Genomic DNA, 20977 nt, shown 5'->3' on the forward strand with positions numbered 1-20977 from the left:
TTCCAGAAAAAAAGTTATTCGTGATGGAATTCAAGCGTGATAGTGTGATTTCTTCGTATTTGACTGGAAAACCACAAGTGGCTATCGTTAGAGCACTCCAGCATTTAAATGTGAATAAATCTTTTGTGATACTGGTAGCGTAGCCCGACGTCAAGGAAGTGGACGGAAGAACGGAACAGCAACATCAGTAGAAATGATTCGAAAAGTAAAGAAGCGACTTGATCGAAACCCGCGTCGCAGTAGCCCAAAAATGGCTCGTAAGCTGAACATATCGCAATATTCCATTTGGCAAATATTGAAAAATGAGCTCGGGGTAAGGCAATTGAAATTGCAAAAAGTGCAAGAACTTACACCTCAATAAAAAGAAAATAGACTCTAATGAGCTAAAGAGTTGCTACGCTTGGCCGAAAGTGGTGAACTGTCGAATTTGGTTTTCTCCGACAAAAAAAAAAAGAACAGTCGTTGTCCAGCAGTTTGTAAACAAACAAAATGATCGTGTTTACTTGCCAAAGAGGTCAGCTAAAAATCTGCGCCGGCCATGGTGATGGTTTGTGTCTGGAGTATTTTGGAAAGCAAGGTTGACACTAAAAAATACCAAAGTGTCGATCACCTCAAGCAAGCGCATCGCAGGGAATGGCCAAAATACAGCAGAGCAACATTCGGGCAGCGTGAGACAGTTTCATTGGCTCTTTGAAGGCCATATGTTATTTCCGACATTTTTTTGCTTTCATTCAATAAAATTAAAAAAAAAACATGTAAAAATTATGGCGTTTGACTTTTTTGCAGTTTATTTTATCTCACCCTGTATACCCCCCACCTGGAGTAGAATAAATCTGCAATCTTGGAGTACAATTTCTTATCTGAAAACAATAAAAAACTGCGTACATTTCGATAGGACCCCTATATTTTATACCCCCCAGTAGAAGATAACTGAAATCGCTTGTCTTAAAATCCCAAAAATTTTGGATTTGCTGAAAGTCTTTTCCATGAAAGAATCAAATTTTTATTTTTGTTTTAAAAATTTCCATTTCGCTGGGAATCCCCTCCAAAATTTGTTTATTTATTTGTTTTTTGTTCTTCTCTTCATTAACTCAAAACAAAGTATTAACTAAACAAAAACTTCAAACCACTGATATGTACTTTGGATCATACTCTAATCAATCACTTTTGATGGCTTCTACAAACCAACAGTCATACATATATACATACGCATATATGCATATATAAGTTGTTGTTGTTATTGTTGTTGTTTTGTGCTTAACTGTTTATTAATGTCATATAAATGTCCTTTTCTACCAATTCATAGATAATAATCTGCAGCTTAACTCACAACCAAAACACACAACATGTATGACTCTGACATTAAACGCAATGTGGTCGGTTTAGAAGCTAATAAAAAAGCAGTTTGGCCGAACTGGCGGACTGATGTGGTCAACTTGTTTTCTGCTTTATTCCAATGTATATATTTTTTGTATTATGTAAAAAAACTGTCAAATTCATAAAGAGTATTGATAAATCATCAGAAAAACAGAAACCAACAACAACAATAACAACAACAATAAATTTGATCAGATACAACAAATACTCAATAGTTATTTATTAAACGATACATTAATGACCATTTTTTTATGTTTTGTTTTTGAGTATGTGATATACAATCAATCGATAATATTGCCCAAGTGGAGAAGTGGCGGATAAAAGTGCTGCACTTATTTTCATGAGTGTATTAAAATATAAGACTTATTACTTCATATCAAATAGTCAGGTTGGTTTGTTTGCATTTTTAATATTTTTTTTTTTTTTTTTTTTTTTTTTGAACAATTTATTGTTATTTTATTTGTGCATTTGTTTTTTTTTATTTATTTTTATTTTTTTTTTTATTATTTATTTTTTTTTTTTGATTTTATCTTCTTGCAACTTACCATCTTTTGGTGGACTATTACAGGGCGGCGCATAGCTACCCAAATGATAGCCGGAATATGAATTTTGATGCATGGGCGGGAATGGATAACCTAAAGCACTGCGTGGACTGGGAAAGCCAGAATCTTGACCACCTTGTGGCGCAAAATGTTGATAACCGCCACGAATGCCGCCGTAACTGAAAGAAGGAGAATAAAGAAAAGAGAAGAATATTATCAATAAACAGAAACTATGAAAATTCTATAACAATAAATATTAATTAATAAAAAAAATTTAAAAAATATTTTGGCGTAGATAAAACATTTAAATCCTGTGCGTTCAGAAATCCGTACTGAACGGGACCGAAAAAGTATTGAAATATACTAAAAAATCTCGTAACTTGGGTAAAAAATGTTTTTTGTCTTAGAAGTTATTTTTATACCCTCCACCATACTATGGAGGGTATATTAATTTTGTCATTCCGTTTGTAACTCCTTGAAATACTCATGTCAGACCCAACAAAGTATATATATTCTTGATCAGAGTAAAATTCTAAGACGATTTAGCCATGTCCGTCTGTCTGTTGTAATCACGCTATCTTTCGAACAAATAGAGATAGAAGGCTAAAATTTTGCAAACATGTATATTTTGCCAGTAGGCAGGTTAAGTTCGTAAATGGGCCATGTAGGTCCAAGAAATCATATAGCCCCCATATAACGGTACCTCCCGATATTCGGTATTTTGATGATTTTAGCGACATTGTTTACCAGAATCGTTTCAAAGTTGGTATTTGAAGTTCGTAATGGATACTACAGCCTAAGTCAAAAAATGAGCCATGTAGGTCCACGTCCTCATATAGCCCCCATATAACGGTAGCCCCCGATATTCGGTATTTTGATGATTTTAGCGACATTATTTAGCGAAATCGTTCCAAATTTGGTATTCAAAGTTCGTAATAGATACTGCAGCATAAAACAGAAAATGGGCCATATTGGTCCAAGTCTTCATATAGCCCCCATATTCCGTACCCCCCGATATTTGGTATGTTGATGATTTTAGCGACATTATTTACCGGGATTGTTTCAAATACGGCATGTGAAGGTCGTAATGGATACTTCAGCCCATGCCAGAAAATTGTCTGTGCAGGTCCACGTCTTCGTATAACCCCCATATAACGGTACCCCCCATATACGGTATTTTAATGATTTTAGCTACATTATAAACAGATTTTTCTTCAAGTTTCGCATTTAAATATTGTAATAACTTATGACAAAACTTGCCTATGCAGGCCCACGTCGTCGTATAAGCATTCGGAATTCTTAAGATATTAACAGAATTTTTAACGGATTTTGTTTTTTGGAAATTGTCAAATTTTGTACCAAATGGTGGAGGGTATTAAAAGTTCGGCCCGGCCGAACTTACAGCTTTTTTACTTGTTAAAATAATAAAATATCCCAGACAAAAAACAAGGGAACTGATGAGGATTGGTGGCTCTTTCCGAATCCTAGGTATTTCCTGCCTTACCCCCTGGTAAACATTACCATCGTTCTCCACTCATAAACAAACGTTGTTTTTATAAAAACAACAATAAAGGGCTAAAGCCTGGCCATTTTGCAACAACTAAAAATTTAATTATTTTTATTGGACAAACGAAATGAGCTAGTATTCTGAAAATTGGCATGAGACTCACTGATGGGACTGCGGGATAGATGTACCAAAGAGTTTTTGGAAATTCGAATTTTAAGATTAAAAAAAGTTCCATAATGGTATTAAACTTCTAAAATGATACTATTTGGTTTTATGTGGACGGATAGAACTAAAATCTTGGACTATTTTTTTTATGGGAATCAAGGTTGGGAAGTAAGTTTGATATATGAACGTGGCTTAGGAAATGTGTACCAAATGTACCAACTGCACTAAATTGTACCTAATTTGGTACAATTTGCATTTGGGATGAACGGATGTGGGATGTAAAAGTACTAAATAGTTTCATACATATTTTATATTGGCTGAAGAGATAGTGTTTGTGTATGCTGGACATATGGAGGTGGTATCGGAAATGCGTACTATAATTCTACGAAAAGTACTTAATAGTACGAAATATGTTATTGGGAGAATGGATAGACATAAAATTCCGAAATTTGATATTTGGATTACTAATGGTATCTAATGTTTGAGATTTGGCGATGGTTTTTGAAAATGCGTCCTATATTTGTACGAAAAGTACTAAGGAACAGGACTGGAATCCTCAATTTTGATATTGAGGTTTCTGCTGATATCTGGAATTGATATATTTGTTATGTGGGAAATGTATTATGATTGCACGACAAGTACTTAATGCTACTATATTTGTTATTGGGTGAAGGTATATATCTGATATTGAGGTCACTTTTGGTTTCTAGGATTTACATACAGGGTGAGATGAAGAAATTACGACCAAATTCAGACTGCTGTCATTTCTAAGCCACTCGTCTGACAGCTGGTAAAATTATTCCAGTGACAGCTCATTATATTGTTTACAAGCGTACAAAACATTTTGGTGAGAATTTTCCAGAAAAAAGTTATTCGTGATGGAATTCAAGCGTGATAATGTGATTTATTTATATTTGGCTGGAAAACCTCCAGCACTCCAGCATTTAAATGTAAATAAATCTTTTGTGTCTCGTATCATCGCTCGTTACCGTGATACTGGTAGCGTAGCCCGACGTCAAGGAAGTGGACGGAAGAAAACAGCAACATCAGCAGAAATGGTTCGAAATGTAAAGAAGCGACTTGATCGAAACCCGCGTTGCAATGGCCGAAAAATGGCTCGTGAGCTAAAAATATCGTAGTATTCTATTTGGCAAATACTGAAAAATGAGCTCGGGGTAAAGCCATTGATATTCCAAAAAGTGCAAGAACTTACACCGCAACACGAAGAAAATAGACTCAAAAGTAGTAAAGAGTTACTTCGCTTGGCCGAAAGTGGTGAATTTGGTAGTCTCCGACGAGAAACCATTCATCGTCCAGCAGTTTACAAACACACAAAATTATCGTGTTTACTTGCCAAAGTGGTCAGCTGAAAATGTGCACCTTCGGTTGGCAACCAGAACTCAAGCGTCGGCCATGGTGATGATTTGGGCCGCCATAACAGCCGATGGTGGCTCTCCACTCGTATTTATCGACCGTGGCATCAGAATAAATGCCGAATATCATCGCGAAAATATTCTGGAGGGTGTATTAAAGCCTTGGACACGCAAACATTTTAGCCGCAGACCTTGGATATTCCAACAGGACTCAGCATTATCGCACTATGCACGCGCCACCCTAGAATGTTTATAAAATGATGTTCCTCGCTTCATTTTCAGAGCACAATGTCCCTCAAAATCTCCGGATACCAATCCGTTGGACTAAAAAATACCAAAGTGGCGATCACCTCAAACAAGCGCTTCGTTGGGAATGGGCCAAAATACCTCAGAGCAACATTCAGGCAGCGTGTGACAGTATCATTGGCCTTTGAAGGCCATAATTCGTGCCAAAGGTGACCAATTCGAATAAATCTAAACTTATTCTAAAATTTGATGCTATTTCCGAGATTTTTAGCTTTCATTCAATAAAATTTAAAAAAAAATGTAAAAATTATGGCGTTTGAATTTGTTGCAGTTTTTCATGTGACCTGTTCTGTTCCAGAACTGTAAGAATATTAAACTTTTTACTACAATAGCCCATTTTTCCTTAATGATATCGGGAAATAGTTGCTAAACTAGTAAATTCTGGTAGGTTCTGCATTAGAACAAAAGATTGGTCAATTTGAGCTCCGAAATACATTTTTCAAAATGATTTTTTAAAACACCAGCTGAGATTGAATTTTTGACCAAATATTCATTAATAATTTACCAGAAGATTATCGAAATGCATGTGGATTCAATTATTCAATTTTTGCAGCATAAAAAGTTTAAGAAATTTAGAACTCTGCTCTTCTGACGGCTCTTTTACTGACAATTTTTTTTTTTAATTTTCTGGCTTTAATGTTAATTTTTTATTTAATTTATCCGGTGTCTATGAAAACTTATTTTACCCCGTTTTTTGGGCGTTCCTTAATTTAAAATGTCCTTTGACCTTCAAATTTTCCTTTAAACTAGGTTATCGCACACGTTTTTCCATTCTAAATCTATTTCCACAATTTAATTTTTAAAAATAAATTTAACATTATTTTCGACCCTCTCCACCAATTTTTTCCCAGTTTTTCAAAAACCCCTTCCCATAAATATTTAATGAGAATATTTGAAACAAGTGTTATAGAAATATTATGCTAACACATTAAATTAAAAGTTACACAGGTATGTGTGTGTGTGTGAATTCGAAAAAAAAAACTCAAAATGAAAAATCTCAGCATTTTAAATTCACACAGCAGGAACGAAAAGAACGAATGGAACGGAGAAAAAATAACTTTTTGGGGCGTTTATAATTGAAAATTTATAGCTTCCAGGAGGGGTGCTTAACCGCGCCAGTCCCGCTGGGAATAGTACAGCCGGGTTGTGGCTTCCAATTGTTTGATAGCCAACGGCTAGTATTGATGCGTTTACCATTGCCATAGGTTTTGTATTGCCCGCTTTTTGTTTTCGACTTCTTCTTCTTCTACTATTTTTTTCTTCAATGTTTATTTGACCGCAACTGTTTTATGTTGTTTTTTATTTTGCGTGTCTTATCTATTTGGTTCGGCCGAACGGTCGGTCGGCTGGTGGGATGCGTGCGTGTGTTTGTACTTAAACACGGAAACGGAAGTGGTAGCACACACATGGGTGAATGGTATGTTCAAGAGTAAATAGATATATATTGAAACATAGGTGTGTATGTAGGTTCATATATACGTGGATATGTATGGAATATATGCGTGCTTGTTTGCTTTGGTGGTTTTTGCAGCCAACCAACAAATATTTTATTTAATATTGGAAAAAATTTAGTTTGAAAAATTATTAAGTTTTTTTTTTGTTAAAAAAAAAAACAATATTGAATGTTAAATCAGTTGTAAATAAATTCAAGCCATTGTTGAAAACTATAGAGGTTTTTTCTATTTTTACATTGTATTTTTTCCATAGAAGTTATTGTTAACCACATTTATGCCATAATCGACCACCATATGTTTGCCAACCATTGTGTTAACCACAAGAATAGATACATCGTATGTATATCCTTTTATGTACATGTATAAGCATATATATATGTTCTGTATTAGGGATGTATTTGGGTATTTGTAATTTTGTAAGAAGAAAAAATGCTTTAATTGTGTTAAAAATTATTCAAATTTAAACATTAAATATAAAAAAAAATATTTTTTGGATTTTTGTAGTGAGACATTTTTTGTCCGATCCTCACGAAATTTGGAGTGGAGTTAAGGTTAAAGTTCCAATAGAAGCTTAATTTTGAAATTTTGAATGGAGTTAAGGTTGAGGTCATAATAGAAGTCTATTTCTTGGAGATGTTTGTAAAATATTTTGGGGTTAAAAAAAATATTTTGGGGTTGGACCAAAACCAGAAAAAATCCTAATTTAGCTGTGTTCCACAGCTTACACTTATAGACAAGTCGACATGGAATTTTTCATGGGAAAGGAGTTCAAGACAGGGCAGAAGCCTACAAATTTCGATGGTTTTAGTACGTTTACATTTGGTGTGTGAAGATAGTTCGCAAGAAGTGTCAATTAGGTCCAACTCGGCTTTTTAAATTGAAAACGAGAAAGTTACTTTTAAACTCCTCGAAAACCAGAGATGGAACTTCATATTTCAAATGAATTTTAATAAGTCCTATCATGTATCCCAATATTAAAAAATACGTCTGTTTTGTCAAAGTTTAGCACTTCTATAGACTTTTAACGTTAATTATGGTGTTGTATGGTAAAAAAAATTATTACACCTGTCCGACCGAAAATGGTTTTTCTAAGTATGTGAGTGTTAGTTATTTGCTTTATAACAACTTACATTTCAAATTTTCATAGAAAACGAGTTAAACCCTAGTATTTATTCAAATTCGCGCCTTTTTATGCGCCTAAAAGTATGCTCCTTATGCTTCGCAAAAACTTTCTCAGCATATATTGTAAAGATTGTAAGTTCTGTACAAAAAAGTCAATACAGCAAGCATTTTATAACTCAATTCGTTCCTTTTTAACACGACTTATATTGAACCCTATTCGATATTAAAATTTCAAAACAATAATGGGCGTGGGCGTGGGCGTTAGGCCATAATTAATTCTTAAATCTAGTTATGACTCACATAATACGATATCTCTAGACTTTTAAATCACATTTCAAACTACTCATATGGGGTAGAAACTGATAATATTTGTTGGGCTTTCAAGACATTTGTGACAAATTTTCTACAATTTTTTTTATATTACCATATATTTTACAAAACTTATTTTTAACAATTTTTTTACTTTTTCCAGGTCCCTAATGCGCCGGTGTAGCCCGAAAATGACATTCATGTCTTCAATATAATTTTTCTTTTACACACAAAATTTTTAGTTCCAGGAAAATAGATTTCTCTTCAGTTTCTAGCATTGTCCCGCCTACAATTGTAGAGCCTAATCTGCGCTCATTGAATAATTTAGAAAAGCAAGCATGCATTTTTGTATAAGAATATTATTTGGGTGTGTATTTCGATACGAAATTGAAAATTCCAACATTAATATGCTCGATTTTGTTTTTATTTTAATTCAAATTTTGAAAAACTCATTTGGAATGCTGTCATTCTTTCGCATGACCTTAGAGTTCCTCAAATAGGCACTAGTTTTGAAATACAATATATCCCATGCAATAATCATTCAATTTTATATATACGTATATGTATTAGGAAAAAATGTTGTGACAAAAACCTTTTGATAATATCCCCATAAAGATTTCTGAAAAATAATAGAAAAAGGATTGGAATTAGATATAAGTTTAAAGGGGGTTTATAAATTGTAAGGGAAAACAATAAAGTAATAAAAATGAAAAAAAATCACAAAAAATATTTCATACAAATTTGGAAATGAAAAATATAATTCCGCACCCCTTATATTGCTGGATAGCTGCCTAAACGAATCGGATAATGATAAAATTGTTTGATATTCTATAACCCGGTGATGTCCACCGGAGACGTTGGTAAAGAACTACATTTTGCTAACAAAAACTACAAATAATGGCACTTAAGTGCGGCCTCTGAACTTATTTTTATTTCCTCTTTTGGAAAAAAAATATTATTTCCAAAATGAATTTTTCGTTTTAATATTTTTATTTATTTATTTTATTATTTTTTTTTTTGATTTTTTGGTTTTTTTTTTATTTAAATTTCAAAAAACAAACAATTTGTGACAATAATTTCCTTTGGAGGAGAAAGAAGCTAATTATTTAAACAAATCTTAGTAAGAAGACAAATTGGAGAAAAAATCTGGATTTAGGTCCTGGAAGGCTTGGAAAGAGTAACTCTTAAGGTTGTGCTAATGAATATTGGGTTCTATCAACCATAACGTCGCAAATGGTATCAACTCTTTTACTGAAGTTTTGAAAAATAAAATCATAATCAAAGAAGTCTAAAATATATTGATATAGGGAAATCGACTATTGTTAGTTGTGCAAAAATTAATTTAAAATCCCATAGAGATATAGACACAAAAATGAAAATAGGCAAAATGTTTTATTTAATTTCAATCCAAAAAATTAACTAATTTTGTAACTATTTTTATATAAATTTCATATAATCTCATTGCATCTTTACGCCATTAGTAATAATAAAAATCTGCCACAAAATATGTAAAAAATTTTTGTTTAACTTTATTCTGTAAAAAGTTGTTTTATATTTTTAGTTTTTTTTTTTGTTTCTTAATGTTCTCCATTTTGTATTTTTGTTTTTATTTTATTTTATCCTTTGACATTATGCCGCCATTTGTAATACATATATATATGTTGGCCCACTTTTGTTCATCGACATAAATGCCTGTCAACTGCAGTGACAGTTTCTAACTTCTTTGCTGACAGGCATTGCAGGTTTCGTCGGGGAACACTTTTATTTGCCAGAAAAGTTTAATTCAAAACCTAACCAAAGAAGCTGTCAAATGACATAAAGAAATGAATTTTATTTTGCAACATATCAACTAAAATGGTCACAAATAATTAGCAAATGAAGGGGAACATTTTAATAAAAAAAAGATAATTAATGGCAATAAACGGAGAATGAAATATTTTGAAACTCAAATTGAAAAAAGGCTCAACATTTTGTCTGCCCACCAGAATAAAAAATTATTTAAAAAATACTTTTTTTTTGTACAAATATTCAAAATTATAGATTTTTCATTAGGAACGACGATTTTGAATTTCAGTGTAACGTAGCCAGAAATGGATACAGGAACCATTTTAGTGAGCGTCGGAAGAAAAGAATTATATATTTTAATTATGAAATTTAGAAAATGTTGCCTTATTAGGGGGACTTTCATTTATTGATGGATATTTGATAATTTTCTCTATCAGATTGAGCTCATAATGATCTAAGGATATGGCAGTGAAAATTGGAATCTAGCAAAATGCCAGCACTAGGCGGCTCATCAGGCATATTATATCCCAATTCAATGGCTAGAAGAACATCATTTTTTTATAAAAAGGAATATAGATATGATCATTTCGAAAACGTCAAACCCCCAGGTTACATTGGTACCAAACGTCTTTGAAACGTGGCAATATTTGTTATGGATGTCGTACAAAACTTAAAGCCAAATTCTTCTTTCCAATATCGAAATCAGTAAGGAAAGATCAAACGTCGGGCGGGGCCACAGAGCTCCCGTAACAAAAATTTTATATTGGGAATTTATGAGAATATCATAGCGACTACGAACCTTATTTGAATGCGTCTCATGGCATCAGAGTAGTCACAATTTGGGTACAACTTATATCCAACTCTGAATCGATTTTCAACAAATTTGACGGAGGATTTTGCACCTCTGGTACCAAATAACATTGCAGTATAGATCATGAATGACTTCGATAAAAATTATATGAAAAAATATTTATTAGAGCAATAGATATACCGACCGAGTTTCGGTTGAATAAGAATAAATCTATTCAAATTGGGCAGTTCGGATGAAGATGTATAGCGAAGGTATATAGAAATCTGAACCGATCTCGATAAAATTTGCCAGAGGTATTTTTGGGGTGCATCTGTTGTGGAGTGCATATTACGCATTTGAGGGATCAAATCGGATTTTGAATCCAGTCTCAGCAAAATGTGAAGTGCTTGCTTCTGGAATGAATTCCGTCGCAAGTGGCAAAATTCAGTCAATTTGGGCTGATATTTGCCATTTTGTGCAAAATAAACCTGATATCGGATAAAGATATATATGGGAGCTATATCCAAATCTGATCCGATCACGATAAAATTTTACACAGGTATTTCTGGGCTGTATCTGGTACCAAATATCATTCTTGTGGAGTACATATTACGAATGTGAGAGACCTAAACACCAAATCGGATGAAACATATATATGGGACCTATAGCTATATTTAAAGCGATTTTCATCAAATTTAACGCACTTGCTTTGAGACTGAATTCGGTCGGATGTGCCAATATTCAGGTGATTTGGACTGATATTGGGCATTTGGTGCACAATTAATTCGAAATCGGTTTGAAAAATATATATGGGAGCTATATCTACATTTGAACCGATTCTTACCAATTTCAATAGTGTTCGCCCTTTGGTTCAAACAAATATTGTTTGGAAAATATCATCTCAATTGGATTATCAATGCGACCTGCATATTGTTCACAAAAATATATGGACAGACAGACGGACAGACGAACTGACATGCATAAATCGACTCAGAAAGTGATTCTATGAAGATGCTCCTTCTCCATGTTACAAACAAATGTACAAAGACATAACACCCTTACAACAATCGATATGACTTAGATTGTGCAAGTTTCAGTTTTATCAAAAGAACAATTTGACAGAAACAATTACATATCGAATGTTAGATTTAACCTCCAGTTATTTTAACCCAAATGCTTTTTTTTCGCCACACACAAATTCATTTCCATCGAAATTTGTTTGAGAATTTGCAATGTTTTTATTAAGGACAAATATTTGTATTCATAAAAGTTAAGCAACCATCCAATGGATACAAAACATGAAGTTCAATGTTTTTTTTTTTTTAATTTTTTATAATTTTATTAACCGAAATAACAAATTTATTCAATAAAACTATTTCTCCAACATTTTCTTTAACTAGAAATTTTTTTTTTTTTTGGTGCATTAATATTTTAATGGAAAACAAATGTAAACATTTTTCAAATACCCATATATCAAAATAAAATATTATTTATATTTACGAATCAAACATAAAGCCCCTATCATTTTTTTCTTAACACACAATAAATTATACAAAGTATTGAAAAAGACAAAAATAAAAATATTTTTTATTGATTTTTTTGTATTGCAGAATTCCTTTCATGGCATTTGCATGTGTTCTCTGATAGTTTTTTTTTTTTTATCAAATTTCATGTTGTCTTTATTATGGCAAAACAACAACATTCCCTGTTAACAGCCAGCATTTTGGCTAAATGCAAATGACATTTGTGGACTACAAAACAAAAAAGGAGAGAAAAAGAGAACTAAAAGTTAAGTCAGCACTTCCCACATTATTTTTTGGAATAAATTTTTACATGTTTCGTACAAAGTTGCATTTTTCACTTTTGCATTTGTATTTTTTTTTCTGTCTAGTTTTTTTTTTTTTTTTTTTTTTTGAAACAACGATAACATCATTTCCATAGAAAATCTGCAATGTCCACACGACAAGTATTTTTTATTTCTTTTTGGTTTTTTGTTATTTTGAAATGACAATGAAATAGTACAGCAATAAAACGCAATGATAAACAACGAAAGATTATCACTGAATCAGTAAACGAACAAAATGTAAAATTTACATTTGGAAAACAACAACAATTGGAGAATTTTCAAATAAAAACTCACATGATATATTGTGTGTTATATTGCATGAAATGTTTTTGAAATTCTAGAAAAAAATTGAAATATAAATAGGGGAATTTTTTTGTTTGAACTAAGCGACGGTATATGAGGCGGTACAGAACTTTTGTTAATAATTCCCTAAGATCTAATTTCCTTGAAGGATTTATATTTTTATTTTAAAAATTGATGTCGGATTTTAATTGGGAAATCTTTAAACAATTTTTCTTAAAATTTATAAATAAATACTAAATAATATATATATATATATATATATATATATATATATATATATATATATATATATATATATATATATATATATATATAGAGGAATTTTTTTTTTTGATTTTCAGACAGAGTTTCTTTCGTACCTTAATAGGAGGATATCTGTGAGCATATTCTTACAACAGAAACCTCTGCTTTAACATATTTTACAAACTACAAACTTTTAGACATTCGAAGAAGATTAAGAAGATATGAAGTTCTTAGTTTATTACAATAGATTATGAGCGTCGGGAACCTATTAAATATGTTACAGAATACATTATATTTAAAAAAATGTTTTTTCAGTTTATGATTATTTATAATTTCTTTAAAATTGTAATATATTTTAGAAACGGAGAATTTCTTGTAAAGAATTGATCATAATTTTGGATTTTTTTAAATAAATATAGTACCTTTAAAAAATTGATGAAATTTGAAAATTTATTAGAAAACCTCTCCTAGCTAAGGATCGAATATTTTTACCAAAACATATCTAAAAATATTCAATTTGAAAAATTTCAAAATTTAACAATATTTTGTATTCTGACCCCATTGAAGACCTCTTTAGAAATAGAATTGGGTAAATTTGGGAAAAAAATTGTAAAGAACTAGCTGTGATAGACTTCAATTCTAATTGCGACGGATAAATAGAGGCCCATTATCAAAACATGTGCATCACAGCATCGACGTAAAAGGAAGGGGGCGAAAAGTTAAATTTTTAAATATTTTCAGAACATTTTGCTCCAAAACTTCTATATTTTGTATGTTGTAATATAATGATTTTCAATTACTTAAAAATCGATTTAAATTGGCTTTGAAATTGGCCAATTGGTGCCTTGAAATTTCCAAGCAAAGATTTTGGCTTTAGGAAATTAAAAATTTTAATTCGTTTGCAATTGGAATTTCAAAGGACGGACAACATCATCATCGAATACTACTGGAATTATCTCTCTGAAAATATAAATCCTTATTTGATTTAGTTAAAAACTACACAAAACTGACAACTTTTTTCATAATCGAAGCAATAATTTAGCTTGGGCGCCATTTCTTTTTTTTTTTTTTTGCTAAATTCAATATTTGTATTTTTTTTCTAAGGTCCTGTATAAATACTGAGAATTTTTTTTTGAAATTGTGTAATGATTCTTAAAAAAAAGTACTCTTAATTAACAATTACTGAATCGGAGTTTGGAAATTTTAAGGACCGGTTTATAATTTTTGATTAATGTACCAATCATGGCTCCCTTAATAGATTACCACCACTTCCAATAGCAAAAATATATTCTTCAAATAAGTTTTTAAGTATAGGTATTTGAGAATCGGTCCCAAAATTTCCTGGTCAAGTTAAGCGAGATATTGGCGAGATATCGGAGAATAAAATCATAAGAGTAATCGAAAGGAAATTTAAAGTTTAAATTCGTTTTTTCGAATCACAATTTCTGACAACGATTGGTAACACTAATAGAATAGTTTCCTGTAAAAAGTTTTCCACCACATTTGTTTCTGTAAAAAAACAAACTACACAAAACGGACCTAAACCTGAGATTAAATTAGCTTGGGCGCCATTTTTTTAATTTCATTTTTTTTATTTTATTTTTTTTTTATTTCGGACAATCCACTTTGTCAAATTGTTTGAAAAGCTCGCCGAGAGTTCTTTATGGAGTTTAAGTTAAAATGTGTTTAGTTAAAAAGAAATTCTATTTTGCAGTAGAAGCATTGAATGTTCTTGGTCTCGAAGTTTGGAAAGTTTAAATGCCGGATTTTTAAAAATAGCCCTGCCAAATATTTCCATGATCACAAAACTCTTCCAAAACACAAAAAAAAAAAAAATCCAAAACCTTGTTTAACATTTTTCAGGTCTTAAATAGAGAACCACATTCGAAAAATTTCAAGCTTTATGTCTAAACAGCGGAGAAGTATCCTATGTCGGTAAATGTTTTGGGCTTTATGAGCTCTATGAAAAAATTCCAAATTTTTGAAGAACAAAATGCCATTACAATTTTTTAAAATTCGGAAATAATTCCAAAATAATTCAATATTTCGAAATTTTGGATTTTAAATAGAAAATAAAAAATCGTACTGCCTCTTAAATTCGAATGACTCAAAATTCATGTTTTTTTGCCAAAAAATAGACTCTAAACTTTCTTTTTTTATTTTAACCAAATAATTGTTCACTTTTCCCAAATACCAGTTTCAAACCAGGAGATCAATTCCCGTTCTATGAAAATGTGAAATGAAAACTTTTGTGAGGAAGAGATGTGCCAAATGGATAAAAATATGAAGGACATATTTTTCATTTAATTGTTTCATAGAACAAGAATCCCCTGAACAATTCTAGTCGACTATTTAAATCCGAGTAACTCAAAGTTCTCTTGAAATATGAGAAAATTTTGCCAAATTTTTGGATAAAATTCAGACAATTTGAAATGGAATTCAATTGTTAAAAATCCGAAAAAAAATCTGCATGATTTCGCACTATTCTCAAATTTTGGATCCAAAAAATATTTTTTTATTGCATCATAAAAACTGAATGGATTAGGATCCGGAAATGACCAAATTGACTTCGTCCCACAAACGGCCAAAAACTATTAGAATAGTTCTGCACTTTTTTGCTACGCTTTCAGATGTCATAAAAAAAAAACATCATTTCATATGACCTCATAAAATCCGGAATTATATAAATCTACCTCTAAACCCCCTCAAGTTATATCCTGCTCTTAATATCCCATTACGTTTGCTGTACTTACCCAGCGGCAGCATGCTGTTGCAGTTCAACGAAGGCCGATTTCCCCGGTATATTGCCGCCTGTGGGACCGGCGGGGCCACCGGGGCCAATGGGTCCGCCGGGACCACCAGGGCCACCATTGCCACCCGAACCGGCACCCGGTGTTATGCTGGCCGTCGAGCCGCCATCCATGTATTTGGGTGTATGCGGGGCATCGGGGGCATCCATGCCGGACTGTGGAGTGCTGGGAGGCCCCTCGTAGGGGCTCCCTAAATCAGTGAAATTAAGCGTGTTGGCGCCTATTGAGGCCACTTTATCTAGAATTTTGAAGGCTTTTTAATACACACACGGGGACGTCAAACAATGCCAGCAGACAAGGTTTGTTTTCGCTGGAGACACTTAAAGAATTTTTTTCTGGTGATGAAGCACGTGTTTTTTGTTGAAAGAAATTAAATATTTTTATTTTATTTTATTTGCAATAGCTTTTTTGATTTTGTAAACAAATTTTGTTTTCTTTTCTTGTTTTCCCGATTTAATTATAGTTCGCTTACAATCCACGAAAAGCACGAGTCGAGCCGGCCACCAAACAAACAAGAGGAGACCAGCGAGTGTGTGTTAAACGTTTGTCTAGCTCACTAAATGAGTGTAATTAAAATTGATGACACTTATTAAAAACCAACAACAACAACAAGAATAGTGATGATAACAACAAAAGAAAAATGACAACAAATGCGTGGGCTTTGTTGTGGCGAATTTGTTAAGTTTTGGATTTTCACTGTCAGCTTGACTTATCTTCTTTGAACGTCGTACGGGCAGGAGGTGATGGGTGGTAAGCCGTCTTGTAGTTTGTTTTTTTTTTATTTAATTGATAAAATATTGGTTTAATTTTATTGCGAGGTGAACACACTTTTTCTTTATTTTTTAATTTTGTTTTGGTTTCCTTTTTTATTTTTTTTTTAATTTTTGTTTTTACATCATTTTATTGTGTTGTTATTTTCTTGGGTTCAATTAGGGGTAATTTTTGTAAACACTTAATTTTTATTATTATGTATTTTTAAATTTTATTATTAACCACTTATTATTTTTTTTTTTTAAATTGATGATGGCTGTTTCTTTTCTTCGTTAATAATCTCGAGGGATAATAATTTCACACGGCGAAATTGCAGAGCGGTCGCGACGCGTTTTCTTCTTGGCCTCGTTAAAGGAATTTGATTAGATTTTTTCCAAAAAATGTTGATTCTTCTTCGACAAATCAATTTAAGAAAATATACAATTTGAAAAAATTAAAATTACTGGACTACGTCAAATGCAACGACGAATGATTTTCAAATAAACGGCGACGTGACGTGGTGGTGATGATGATGGTAGGTAGTAGTGTTATTATTATTGTATAGCAGCGTAGAACAGTGTGCGGCGAACAAACGAACGACGACGACACAAAACACAACATTACCGCTGTAAAAAACATCAACAACTAACCATTAAAGACCATAATCAAAAATTTGCGACGGTGACGGTGATTATTTTCCAGCCACACAACTAACTCACACACTGGCAAAGAGCACACAGAGAGAAAGACGTTCACTCTCTCTCGCCGAGGGTAATGGACAAGAGCTAGGCTTCAAAAATATATCAAACACACTCGCACACATTAAACCATGCCTGGCGGGGAAACTACACAGCAAACATACACGACTGCGCGACCAACCACGAACAAAGTGCGTTAACGACTAGGTACGAGGTGATTATAACAACAGTTGTTGGCAGTTTTGTGGTTGAGCGCCAGATGAGAGTGAGAGAGGCTTTGTAACACACCAACAAAAACCTGTTTTGCCTGGCACTCACAATGTGAAAGGGGCCAGGCCAAAATATTTTGTAGTTTGTAGCTTGGCTTGTGGTTGTCGCCCAGGAAAGAGACACAATACAAACACATAGTCCATAAACACAAGAGAAAAAGAGGCAAACATATCAGACATAAAGAAACTAGTTTTGATAAAGGCAAAATAACACTTGCTGTTCTGCTCTTCGACTCTCTTCGCAAACACTCAGCAATGTGATTGGTGGAACAAGCAAACCACCACCCATCGGAGAGCTTATTGTGTTCACATTACCCACCAATGGCCTCTCACTCTCCTGGACAATGAGAAAACCAACACACAAAGCCAATACTCCAAAGCAACAAACTTCCATTTTTATTTCCACAGCCAGGGGGCCCACACCAAGAACCTGTTACCAAAGTTTTGTTTTTTTTTTCTGCCTGCCTGTCTTTCTTTCTTCTAGCATGCTCTTTGTGGGAATTTTGTTGTTGTTGCTGCTGTCATGGAGTGCAAAAACAGTCAAACGTGCGCACCCCCAACAACTCCACCCCACTTTTGGAACATTCATTCCATGACTGTTTTTTTTTTGTTGCTGTGCCACAACATTTCTCTACACTTTTTATTATGAGTTTCTTTTGTGTTCGTTTTTTTTTTCTTTGGGTATATTTTTGTTGGCCTTCCACGTTAGCTTTTTGGTATGAATTTTTTGATTTTTTTCTTCTTTGTCTCATTGCTTCAATGTCCGTTTATTTTTGCGTACCTACCTTAAGTTTTTTTTTGTTTCTTTCTTGTAATTTATAACACACAAAAAATTCTTTTTACATCATAAATTTTCAATTTTTGTCAGAAGGGCGCTTGTGTTGGACTTGTTTTGGAAAAAAATACTTTACTTATAGCTTACATTGTTACAGTGGTTTATTGTAAGAAAAAAAAAAAATAAATAAATCTTTAGTTAGAATATAATAATGCAGAACCTATAGGTATCTGGAATTAGGGATAAATCTGTGACGCCTACTAAGCCAAATGGAGAATTTTTAGATATCTTCTAACTACCATGGCGTGAGAAGCATATACACATGTGTGCTTTTTTATACCCTCTGCCATATGTCTACAGAGGGTATACATCATTTGATAGGACCGAAACGTGCCTCATCGAAATAATGGTTTTAGACTATAGGTCTCTTTGAACCAAATCAGTTTCAGAACATTTGGAGTCGATCTACTGTAACGATGTCCATCCTTCCGTCTGTCTGGCTGGTGCCCACGATAACTCTCGAATGGATTATCCGATTTGATCCAAACTAGGTACATCGTAATATTGTGGTCAAATTTTAATCGAGTTCGGAGATGGGCGATATCGGTCCAATCCTTCTGGTACCTCCCACACAAAATGTGAACATTTTTAAAAGAAAACAAGTTAAAAAGTATCAATCGATTTTGGCGACAGATATATACATGCAGCCTTGAATTCGGATTATGCTAACAATTGACCGAAGGTTCCGAAGCAGTTGTCTAATTCGTGTCTGACCTAAGTCTGATATAAAAATTACAACGTGTTATATCTGGACTATATCGTCTACTTTATATGATATATGTGCAAATTTTTGGAAAGTGTGGAAATATGCTTGAGGTAACAGATATAGTTAACCGAAATAGTCCGCTTCATCTAATAGAGATAAAACAAATTGTATGTGCAAAATTTTGAAGGAAACCGAATTTTTCAATTTTATGCGAATACATAAATTCCGATAAACTACATATTCATATCAGATTCCTAGCTAAGATAAATATTTATATATAGCAAGTTTGTAAAGAATCGCAACTTGTTTCGCAAGTTATGGCATATACAGGGTGACTGCTGTCATTTCTCAGCCTCTCGTCCGAAAGCTGTTAAAATTATTCCAATGGCAGTTCATTATATTGTTTACAATCGTGCAAAAGCATTTTGGTGAGAATTTTCCACAAAAAAAATTTCGTGATGGAATTCAAGCGCGAATGAGTGATTTCTTTATATTTGGCTGGAAAACAACAAGTGGATATCGTTAGAGCACTCCAGCATTTAAATGTGAATATTTTTTTTTGTGTCTCCTACAATCGCTCGTTACCGTGATACTGATAGCGTAGCCCGACTTCAAGGAAGTGGACGAAAGAAAACAGCAACATCAGCAAAAATGGTTCGAAAAGTAAAGAAGCGACTTGATCGAGACCCCCGTCGCAATGGCCGAAAAAAATGAAAAATGAGCTGGGGATAAAGCCATTGAAATTCCAAAAAGTGCAAGAACTTACATCGCAACAGAAAGAAAATAGACTTAAAAGAGCATAAAACGTCGCTTGGCCGAAAGTTGTGAACTGCCGAATTTGGCTGTCTCGATGAGAAAATATTCCTTTTCCAGCAGTTTGTAAACAAACAAAATTACTGTCACCTTGGCCACCAAAACTCAAGCCCGGCCATGGTAGTGGTGTGGGCATCAATAACAGCCTATGGTCGCTCTCCGCTTATATTAATCGACCGTGGCATCAGAATAAATGCCGAATTTTATCGCGAAAATATTCTGGAGGGTTTATTAAAGTCTTGGGCACGCAAACATTTTGGCCACAGACCTTGGACATTCCAACAGGACTCAGCACCACCATCAGAATGATTTCAAAATGAGGTTCCTCGCTTCATTTCCATCGCACAATGACCACCAATATTCCCGGATACCAATCCGTTGGAATATTGTGTCTGGAGTATTTTGGAAAGCAAGGTTGGCACTAAAAAATACAGAACACCTCAAGCAAGCGCATCGCCGGGAATGGGCCAAAATACCACAGAGCAATATTCAGGCAGCATGTGACGGTTTCATTGGCCGTTTGAAGGCCATAATTCGCGCCAAAGGTGACCAATTCGAACAAATCCAAACTTGTACTAAAATTTGATGCCATTTCCGACATTTTTTGCTTTCATTCAATAAAATTAAGAAAAAAATTTAAAAATTATGGCATTTGACTTTGATGCAGTATTTTTATCTCACCCTGTATAGGGAGTTACCGTAATATTGGGGTCTATACGAGGACGTGGACCTGCACAGGCAAGTTTTGTCATAGGACATTACAATATTAAAGAAGTAAAAAAGCTGTAGGTTCGGCCAGGCCGAACTTTGAGTACCCTCCACCATTTGGAACGAATTTGGCAATTCTCAAAAACAATAAAATCCGTTAAAATCTTAGAAATACCGAATGTAGCCGTTATATTAGGGTCAATACGACGACATGGACCTGCATATGTCATAAGCCATTACAATATTCAAATGCGAAACTTAGAAAA

The 20977-nt window shown here is 33.3% G+C and overlaps 1 protein-coding gene across 4 annotated transcripts in view; it reads right to left on the reverse strand.

Annotated features, from left to right (window-relative positions):
* The window catches only part of LOC101891336 (homeotic protein distal-less), a 97005-nt gene extending 79474 nt beyond the window's left edge, over positions 1–17531 (reverse strand). Inside the window, exons 1-3 of one of the 4 annotated variants that reach the window (XM_011292424.3) lie at positions 15876–17531; positions 8748–8774; positions 1923–2098 (exon numbers count right to left, since the gene is read on the reverse strand). In XM_011292424.3, coding sequence (XP_011290726.1) covers positions 1923–2098; positions 8748–8774; positions 15876–16081 — 409 coding nt within the window. In that variant the 5' untranslated portion in view covers positions 16082–17531. The remainder of the gene's footprint in view (positions 1–1922; positions 2099–8747; positions 8775–15875) is intronic. The other 3 variants (XM_011292423.3, XM_011292426.3, XM_011292425.3) reach the window with 3 other exon arrangements.
* Positions 17532–20977: the final 3446 nt, after the last annotated feature.

Source organism: Musca domestica, unplaced genomic scaffold (assembly GCF_030504385.1).
Source record: "Musca domestica strain aabys unplaced genomic scaffold, Musca_domestica.polishedcontigs.V.1.1 16, whole genome shotgun sequence".
Lineage (NCBI taxonomy): Eukaryota > Metazoa > Arthropoda > Insecta > Diptera > Muscidae > Musca > Musca domestica.